At 41.2% G+C, this 10,352-nt stretch overlaps 1 protein-coding gene across 1 annotated transcript; it reads left to right on the forward strand.

The window, feature by feature from the left end:
- The first annotated feature begins 374 nt into the window (after positions 1-374).
- On the forward strand, positions 375-10,201 carry BCL10 (BCL10 immune signaling adaptor). The gene is made up of 3 exons (XM_017851171.1): positions 375-989; positions 6,726-7,014; positions 9,661-10,201. Exons 1-3 carry the CDS (start codon positions 933-935, stop codon positions 10,014-10,016), a joined length of 702 nt encoding a protein of 233 aa, XP_017706660.1. The 5' UTR covers positions 375-932; the 3' UTR covers positions 10,017-10,201.
- Positions 10,202-10,352: the final 151 nt, after the last annotated feature.

The raw sequence follows: 10,352 nt of genomic DNA on the forward strand, positions 1-10,352 counted from the left end.
AAGTAAATAATCAGTTGAGTGCATACTGTGTGCCAACTACCTTTAAGAACTTTATATATGATCCCAGCAGCCCTGAAATGTAAGCATATCTATCTCCATTACACAGATTAATGAGGAAAAATTAGGTTTATAATGAACAGTGACCAAAAAGTATGCAAACATTAAATTAGGTGTTAAAGTGGTAGGATTGTAGGTGCTTTCTTTTTTTCTTTCAAAAATTTCTTTAGTAGTTAGGCTGTTTGTGTGTATGCATGTGTATGTGTGCATGAGTGCGTTCGTGTGTGACCGAAACAGTAACCGGCAAACATAGCAACAGGAAATTGTGGGGCAGGGTCTGGGAAAAGGGGAGGAACCCGAAGGTACTGACAAGCCCAGACCAGACTCCCCCGAAGTGAGCAGGCAGCAAAGGCTGAGAGTGCCAGCTGCCTGGGTACTGACGGACCCCACCCACGGAAACGATGCCTTATGAGGAAGCTAACCAGGGGCACTTACCCACGACCTGCGCAGGCGTGGCTTGAGAAAACGCCCGTTGTGGGTGGAGCCACCCGAAAGGCTCCGGTCGGGGGCGGGAACAGGAGCGGCTCGCGGGCTGGCGCCAATAGGCTGCCGCAGAGACAGGGCGGGCTCTGCCAAGGGACGCGCCGCGGGGCGGTCCCTGCGCCTGAGCCTCTAAGAGAGGGAAGGAACACTACTCCGAACTGCGCGTCGCTACGCGTAGGTTTGCGGCGCCGTCGACCCCAGAGGCGGGGCCGGAAGCGCTACGGTTTGACCCCGGAGTCCATCTGTTCCCGAAGGGGCGGCCGCCTTTCTCGCAACCCACTCTGCCTCCTCTTCTTCTCCCCCATTACCCGGAGACCGAAGCCCCCAGCCAGGGCGGGGCGGCGCAGCTCGAGCTCCCGGACCCGGAAGAAGCGCCATCTCCCGCCTCCACCATGGAGCCCACCGCGCCGTCCCTCACCGAGGAGGACCTCACTGAAGTGAAGAAGGACGTGAGTAACGCAACTGTGCCCAGGGCGGGCGGGTGCGGGCTGCAGCCCAGCGGGCAAGGGAAGCGGAAGCCTGGAGTCCGAGGACAAGGAGGATCCTCCAGGTCCGAGGAGCGGAAAGTCCTAGCACAGGAAGACTGTGGCGAGCCCTGCATCCGAGGGACCTTGGTGGCAGTGGTCCTCCAGTGACCTGTCAATCCAGGTTTTACGTCGCTAAACGCAGAGCTTGGGCTTTATTGCCCAGTGGAGTTTTGATTCTTGCCCACTCCTCACCCATCCCCTCATGCTTTTCCCCACACTGTGTTCTTGGAGCTGCTTCGTCATGGACCGGTGGCTCAGATTCATCCTTGAGTCAGGCTGCCTAGGCTGCTCTCTCAGCCTGGAGCGAAGGCTGTACCAGGTGAAGGATCCCAAGCAGTGGACCAAAATGTGAAGCTCTTTTGCATAGGGGCTTGAGGAAGCTCAACAGCTGAAAGCACAACCTGGAATTCCCCTAGTAAGCAGACGCCCACATATTTAAATTGGGGTTGGGGGAGTGAATACACGTAGCTGAAAATTAATGTACAGGTAAACGTCGAAAATATTCAGTAGCTAAATTATGCTCTTCTCGGATGGTGCAGAACTACATAAACCTTCATATTTATTTGTAACGAATGGCTTTGTTGAGATAGGACATTCTTTTTTCTTTGCGTTTGCTTTGCCAGGTGAGACCTGTATGAGTATCACTAAAATACGTTACATGAATTCAAATTAAAAACAAACTCAACATGAAACGTGTTCTTACTGAACACTGCAGTACTTGCACAAAGTCATTTTGGTGAACTGGACAGGATGGCAACTTTTTAAATGTTCATCCACTTCAAATCCCTTCCTCTTCCCCGTAAGCTTTATTACACTGTACTCACAATTGGTGTGACTCACCAGCAGAAGGAAACTGGATGTGACTGGGAGTTGTGCTTAGTTTCCTCATTCAACAGAGATTTATGGAGCACTTACTATATGGAAAGCACTGGCCTTGGGTCTGGAAGGATACAGAAAAATGAAGATCAGTTTCCTACTTTACATTCTAGTTGAGATAAGAATGGAACATAAATAACTACTGTAGAATAAATGTTGTCTTATTCATGGTGAGTGCCAGTAAAACCTTGAACTTCCAAGAGCTAGTCCTCCTATGTTCCAGATGCTGTGTCACACAGTTTACAATGTTCCCACTTAACCTTCACAACAACCTCTAAAGAAGATAATTGCCATTCCCATTTTACAGCTAATAAAACAGGAACTGAGAAATTACAAGTGGAAGGAAATAAGATCTGTATACAAGTACAGAAGTGAAGAGGGGCTTCCAGGTCTTTGTTTTTGTCTGTCAGTTCATTGATGTTATCTATCTTCAGGATTTCGTTTTACGCCTATATCAGAAATGCATAACCTTGAGGAAACCATGGATGGGTTTTAAAAGGTCTATAAAAGAAACTATGTGCATGCTTTTTTTTTTTTTTTTTTTTTGAGGACGGGAAGTCTAGCTCTGTCGCCCGGGCTGGAGTGCAGTTGGCCGGGATCTCCAGGCTCCACGCAAGGTCCGCCCCGCGGGGTTTACGCCGTTCTCCGGCCTCAGCCTCCCGAGTAGCTGGGACTACAGGCGCCCGCCACCTCGTCCGGCTGGTTTTTTGTATTTTTTAGTAGAGACGGGGTTTCACCGTGTTAGCCAGGATGGTCTCGATCTCCTGACCTCGTGATCTGCCCGTCTCGGCCTCCCAAAGTGCTGGGATTACAGGCTTGAGCCACCGCGCCCGGCCGTGCATGCTTTTTTCTTTGAGGTTTTTTTCATGATATTTTCAAAATGTCTTCTGATCTTAGTTTTAAAATTATGCACATATTTGGACTTCTCTCTCTCTCCACTCTAGGTCCTTATTTCCAAATGTCTACCGGAAATCTACTTTTGTATCCTACAGATTGCTCACCTTGTCAAAAAATTGAATTTTTTATTATCCTTTTCCCAAAGTTGCCTGCTATTGCTGCTGCATTGCCTTTCCTGATGAATGGTGTGCTACCACCCTTCGCCTTGGGACCTCCCACTTCTTTAGTGTCTCCCCCTTCTCCTATCTAGTTATTTGCCTCATTGTGTTGGTTGGATTTAGTTCAGTTTAATAAATATAGATTACATGCTACTGTGAAGCTGATACTGTGGTTGGTTTTAACAGTTCAAAAATTAAAAATGAAGACACAATCCTAACTTGAAAAGAGCTCGGTTTCTTGAGGGGAATCGTTTTAAATCACAAAATAAGTGCAGTGAGTTTTACATTCATCTGAAACATTAACTGCTTGGTGCTCTGGTAAGTGCAGAATATACAGTGTTGGCTAAAACATACCTTGTAGCTGTCTGCTTCAAACAGAGATGTTAGAGTTTAAAATAAATAAATATATTTGTTTTTATTATGGCAATTACTATGAAGGAATCAAACAGTGCTAAGACAATAGTAGGGGAAATCGACTTGAGATGGGATGGTCAGGAGAGGTTACATTTAAACTGATTCCTGAAAGATTTGACAGAACTGAGGGAAGAGCATTCTAGGCAGAATAGAATTTATCAAGGACCTAAGACATACAAGACCTTGGTGACTTGGGGAAATCAGAGGAAGGCAGAGGGTAATCTGAAGTGAAGTTAGGAAGGTGGGCTAGAGCCATTTTCATGAAGAGCCTTTTAGTAAATAAAGTATTTGGCATTTTTTCCCCCCCAAGTAATGTAGAGACATGTTGAAGAATTGTATTGTTTAAAGATCCCTCTGCCTGTTTCATGGACTGAGGAGAACAAGAATAAGAACAGGGAAGCCAGTGACCAGGCTGTTGGAATCTATAGAGATGAAAGATGATGGTGATTTGGATCAGGGTGAAGGTAGTGGAGATGGATGGAGCAGGAGAATTCCAGATGCAATTTCTGAACTAGAAAGGATAGGACCTGGTGATGGATTGAAGGTGGGAGTTGAGGAAGAGGATATAATTAGATTAGTACATGGAAATGTCCTATCAGCAATTACATCTGCAAAGTTAAAGATCAGAAGAGAGATCTGAGCTAGAAATGTAAGTGTGGGATGGAATGATTTTACCTAGAAAGCTGAGAGCTAGAAGAGAAAAATGGTTTAAAAACCTTTAAAGAAAAGAGTTTTAAAAGGTGAATTGTTAGCTTGAAAGTAGGGTAACAAAAAAGAAAGAAAGTGATTGAAAACTTGTGTCCACAGAGATGGGAAGAAAACCAGGAGAGTGTGGTATTCATGTAACAATTTTATTGTTTCAGGGAGGGAGTAGTCAACTGTGTTTATGCAGCTGAAAAATAAAATGAAGATGGAAAAGATTTGTCAATAAGGGGGTCGTTGGTGACTTCAAGAAGAATACTGGGGCAGGAATGGAAGTATCTGGAAATGAATTTTGAGATAAGGTGAAAGAAGTGGAGTCCTGGTGTATAGAAAGGTGAAATGTATACACAAGGTGCTACAAGGACAGAGGAGGGGGTGCCTAACTCATTCTGGGGAGTTAGGTAAACCTTTCCAAAGAAGATGACCACTGACCTAAATCTTAAAGGACGAATGGGGGCTTTAGGGTCTGATAAAAGAAAAGAAGACAAAAAATACATAAGAAAATGTAGAGAGACAGATAGTTTTAGGTAGAGCATAAACTTTCAGGACAAAGGTAGTGATAGATTAAGTTGGAGAGGTAGGCAGGAGCCATATTATCAATGAACTTTGTCTTCCCTAATTAGTTATTATTACTTACTGTGTACAGAGGCTATGCGTGAGCTTCATATATAGTATTTGCATTTAGTCCTCCTTGATGTCCTGTGAGTTAAGTTTTTAATCCTTATTTTATCAATAACATACCTGAAGCTTGGAGTGGTGAAGTAACTTGGGCCAGCTCTCACAAGGGTGAGTACTAGATTCAAGATTTGAACTGAGGTTGGTCCAACTTTAGAGCCATGCTCTTAACTTCTCTACTATTCTGCAACGTAAAGGAACTTTATCCTTTAAGACAGGGCAGAACATTGTTTTTAAAATTGTTTTTAAATTAACAAAATTTCAATATTAGAATTTGCTGGGCACAGTGGCCCACCCCTGTAATCCCAGCAACTCAGAAGGATAAGGTGGGAGGATCACTTAAGGCCAGGAGTTCAAGACCAGCCTAGGTAATATAGCAAAGATCCCTCCTCTACAAAAAAAATAAAAATAAAAATTAGCTGGGCATGGTACCTCACACCTGTAGTCCTAGCTACTCAAGAGGCTGAGATGGAGATCACTTGAGTCTAGGGATTTCAGGCTGCAGTGAGCTATGATCAAGCCACTGCTCTCCAGCCTAGGCGACAGAGTGAGATCCTTAAAACAAATTTAGTAAAATTCATATAATACTCCAGATTTCCATTTTCTCTTGAAGGAGAAATGTTGAGGAGGGGGAAGGAGGTAGTAAGTGCAGCTAGGTTTCTATTGTTAATAATCCATGCCAGATATGATAAGGACCAGGTCCTGGACATAGTTATTTGCTTACTCTGTGCTTTTCCAGTATTTGACCTACAATCTTTTCTTTCTGGGCCCTATAACATTGTTTTATAATTATTGCCTGTGATATTTATCGTTTTCCCACCTAGACCATGAGCCCTTTGCACGTAGGATTCAAATCTTGTTCATCTTTGTATACTCAGTGCTCAGCACTCGGCATATTAGGAATTAAGATATGTAAAATGTTTGTCATGTGAACAAACAAGTAAACGTGGAACTTCAGTGGACCAAGGAACCCTTCACCTAGCCTACTTTCCTGACATCATATACTAGGGTACTTGGCCTTCCATTACCTTTGTCATCATTACTAACATATATTGATCACTTACTATGTACCAAGCACTTTTCTAAGCACTTTGCCTATCTTTATTCCTCATATAACAGTCAGCTGAGGAAACAAGCACAGAGGAGTTAATTACCTGCCCAAGATCGTATATCTAGTCAATAGAGGAGCTAAAATACAGTCACCGATATCAAATTATTAATGCCATTTATTGAGATCAACATGGGTTTTCTGCTAATTAAGCTCTCAGGCACTTCTCAAGTCTAGGTTTGCTTTTTTGTGGTGTCCTTTTTCTTTATTTCTTTCATTTTTCCAACACTCACTATTCCCCACACATCTTTCCATCTCCCTTCCACCAAGACCGATTCACTGAGTTAGAGTGTAGTCTTTCCAGCGGACCCCAAAGACAGATACATATGGGCTCTTTCAGTTTAGGGTTTTGTTTTTTGTTTTTAATAGTTTTACTCTAAGGAAATGGAGTAATTAATAACAAACATGAGAAAGTTACAGACTGTGAGACCTCTCACTAAGTTATTGGTCCTGACTAATTCTGGACTCGTTGCTAACCGATAGCTAAAATGTACAGTAATCTTTGCCCTCATCTTTACTCCCGAAGATGGCCCTCAACAGACCTCCCTGTTTCCAAGGACCCAGGCCCTCTAGATTCAGCCGGTCCCTCCTCACAACAGCCTGGTCTTGGTTTTTAGGTTTGAAGGTGAGATCAAAGCAGTGAGGACTGTCTAGGACCTACTTGTGTCTACTTGGACCTTCATCTTAATTAGCATGCATTTTAGAAGGCCTGAGCCGCCTGACTTTAGAACATTATCTCACACCAGTTAAGATTGCTAACTAATAGTCACCTATGTGATTTTCTTAGATGTTATAAAATAACATTGAACCATATTTTATGTCTTCTAGGCCTTAGAAAATTTACGTGTATACCTGTGTGAGAAAATCATAGCTGAGAGACATTTTGATCATCTACGTGCAAAAAAAATACTCAGTAGAGAAGACACTGAAGAAATTTCTTGTCGAACATCAAGTAGAAAAAGGGCTGGAAAATTGTTAGACTACTTACAGGAAAACCCAAAAGGTCTAGACACCCTTGTTGAATCTATTCGGCGAGAAAAAACACAGAACTTCCTGATACAGAAGATTACAGATGAAGTGCTGAAACTTAGAAATATAAAACTAGAACATCTGAAAGGTAAGATATCTTACTTATCTAAGAGTTAATTTAAATGTAATAATGCTTTTTAAAAATGCAGAGCAGGCCAGGTGCCTACATTTTAGGAGGCCAAGGCTGGAGGATTGCTTGAGGTCAGGAGTTTGAGACCATCCTGGGCAATATAACGAGACCTTGTCTCTACAAAAAATAAAAAAAATTTGCCAGGCATGGTGGTGCATACCTGTGTTTCCAGCTACTCAGGAGGCTGAGGTGGGAGGATCACTTGAGTCTGGGACATTGAGGCTATAGTGAGCCATGATTGTGCTACTGCACTCCAGTCTGGGCAACAGAGCAAGACCCTGTCTCAAAAAAGCAAAACAAAAAAAACCAGAAATGATCATTTTGCTTTCAAAAAGTTTAAACTTCAAAATTATATTCAATTTGCATTTATTTTACCTTATGTGACCTTATTACATTGAAAAAGTGGAATATCTGTCAATATACTGTATTTGTATTCATTTAATACCATTTATGGAAAACGTAACTATTATGAAATCCGTGTATACATAAGGATTTGTTTCTAAAGTCAGCAGAATATAAAATTATTCAAGAGTAATCTCTGAATATACTGTACATCACACATAAAGAACAGTATTTAGGCAAAGTATTTTAAAAGTCCAACTCTGCTAGTTTTTCTTGTGATCACCAGTTGATCACAAGATGAAGTAATTGGCACTTGTTTATAGGCATCACGTTGCATAAAATATTCATGACTTGAAACTAGTCTGACAAGATGTGAAAGCATGGAAACATTAAGAGAATAGCAAATTCACCTGTCCCATTTCACTCTCACTCCAGAATATACACTCATTGATTGGAATATTGTGTGGAATTGCCTACACAATTTAAATCCCCAACCCCCTCCTTTCTCTGTTCCTCGCTGTCTCTCTCTCTCTCTCTCCAGAGCACATAAATGTGCATGTGACGTTCTACAGCTGTTCTAGGCATTAGGGATACAGAAAAGAATAATTTAGGGTTCTGCCCTTAAGGAACTCATAGTCTATAAGTGTCCCCTTGCTGGGACACATGACAGGTTTTCCCTTCTGAGCCATATCTAAGAAAGTAGTTTCTATAGCATGGAATAGACATGCTGACTGTATTGTAAAGTTGAAAAACTAGTGGAAGAAGTGACATGTAAGTGTCCTTTATAGACTATGCAGGTTTTACCTAAAAATTGTCAACTCAGGGTTTCTGTGCCTGTAGGTTGAATATTTGCTAAGCCTAACAGAAGGGTAAATTGTATTTGTGTTTATTCTTTCAATCCTGTGGATAATGGTTAACTATGGATGTGATAAAATTCTTTGATGGTATCTAAGTTGTTTTCTGCTATAGCAATACTTGAGACTGGGTAACTTATAAAGAAAAGAAATGTATTCATTTCTTACAGTTCTGGAGGCTGGTTAAGTCCAAGTCCATGGCGTCAGCATCTGGCAAGGGTCATCCGTGGTGGAAGGGCAGAAGATGGAAGAGTGAGGGAGGGCAAGAGTGTGAAAGGGAAGAAAAAGGAGTCGAACTCCCAAAATAAGTAACCCATTCCCATGATAATGTCATTAGTCCAGGGCAGAGCTCATGACCCTGTTGCCTCCCAAAGGCCTCAACTCCTAACACAGCTGTAGTGGCAACCAAGTTTCCAACATGTGAAATTTTGGCAGATACATTCATACCATAGCTGTTGGGAACAGCCACTGTCATTTGAGTAAACTATGAGGTTGAGAAACAGGACGTTATCTATTGAATTGTAGTTCTCAGTTTCCCACAAAGTAGTCCTGGAATGTTGGGCATGACTTAACTGTCCTGTGCCTTTTTTTTTCTTTTCTTTTTTTTTTTTTTTTTTTAAGACCGTGTTGCTCTTGTTGCCCAGGCTGGAGTGCAATGGCACAATCTCAGCTCACTGCAACCTCCACCTCCCAGGTTCAAGCGATTCTCCTGTTTCAGGCTCCAGAGTAGCTGGGATTACAGGCACCCACCACCACGCCTGGCTAATTTTTGTATTTTTAGTAGAGACGGGGTTTCGCCATGTTGGCCAGGCTGATCTCAAACTCCTGACCTCATGTTCTGCCCACCTCGGCCTCCCAAAGTGCTGGGATTACAGGTGTGAGCCACCATGCTCCGCCCTTTTCTCTCATCTTTAATAATAAGAGACTATCCTAGGTGACCTCTGAAATTCCTTTTATTTCTGATATCCTATTATTCAAGAATTAGCCATTGCCATTGATCAACAGATAGAATTTTAACATCTGCCCTGTTTACATTTTGTTTTTATTGGCTAATATTTTTTGTACCAGAATACTAAAGAATATTTATTGTGAAAGCTATTTCTTATTTTATAAGAAATTTTAGATGGTTAAGTTTATATGTACACTGTACCTTAAATAAGAATTATAACATGTCGTTTAACTTCCATGAGACTATTTTCTTATCTAGAAAATGCAAATAATAGTACACTTCATGGTTGTTGAGAAAAGCAAATTAGATTTGAAATAGATTATGACAGAAATTATAAATTGCTATTTAAATTTTGATCGTGGGGTAACTAGCTTGTAATCTTTAACAAGTCACAAGATGGACAGTGACTCCATTTTTTTTAGTTACTTTTTCATTTACATATGAATAATTTTATTGTAGGACTAAAATGTAGCAGCTGTGAACCTTTTCCAGATGGAGCCACGAACAACCTCTCCAGATCAAATTCAAATGAGAGTAATTTCTCTGAAAAACTGAGGGCATCCACTGTCATGTACCATCCAGAAGGAGAATCCAGCACAACACCCTTTTTTTCCACTAATTCTTCTCTGAATTTGCCTGTTCTAGAAGTAGGCAGAACTGAAAATACCATCTTCTCTTCAACTACACTTCCCAGACCTGGGGACCCAGGGGCTCCTCCTTTGCCGCCAGACCTGCAGTTAGAAGAAGAAGGAACCTGTGGAAACTCTAGTGAGATGTTTCTTCCCTTAAGATCACGTACTGTTTCACGACAATGACACTTTATTGCCTTTTAATTTTTAATGATGTCAAAAAATGTTTTAAAAAATATGAATCTTTTTATAAAATGACTGTAATGATTTGTTTACATTTGATACATGTCTTTTAAAATGCGATGTAAGCATACTTTGTAAATAGGATTTTTAGAATAAAAAAGCATACTTTTAAGATAGCTAACTGTAAATCATGTTGATCATGTACTTTTTAGTAATTTCTTTTTTTCCTTTTTAAGGTCTTTCACTATTTTTTAAAGTATTTTCTATTTTAAGACTGATTTTAATAGGGAATATATCTCTATTTGAGAATAGACTCTTACTGGGAAGAACGTTTTTTCC

This window comes from Rhinopithecus bieti, unplaced genomic scaffold, assembly GCF_001698545.2.
Source record: "Rhinopithecus bieti isolate Rb0 unplaced genomic scaffold, ASM169854v2 scaffold_1467, whole genome shotgun sequence".
In the NCBI taxonomy this organism is placed as follows: Eukaryota; Metazoa; Chordata; class Mammalia; order Primates; family Cercopithecidae; genus Rhinopithecus; species Rhinopithecus bieti.

Excerpts from the sequence above, each read along its gene's own strand:
- BCL10 (XM_017851171.1), top strand. The coding sequence starts at position 933 with ATGGAGCCCACCGCGCCGTCCCTCACCGAGGAGGACCTCACTGAAGTG. Across the intron at positions 990-6,725 it reads TCACTGAAGTGAAGAAGGAC|GCCTTAGAAAATTTACGTGT; the intron begins GTGAGTAACGCA and ends TATGTCTTCTAG. Across the intron at positions 7,015-9,660 it reads AAAACTAGAACATCTGAAAG|GACTAAAATGTAGCAGCTGT; the intron begins GTAAGATATCTT and ends ATTTTATTGTAG.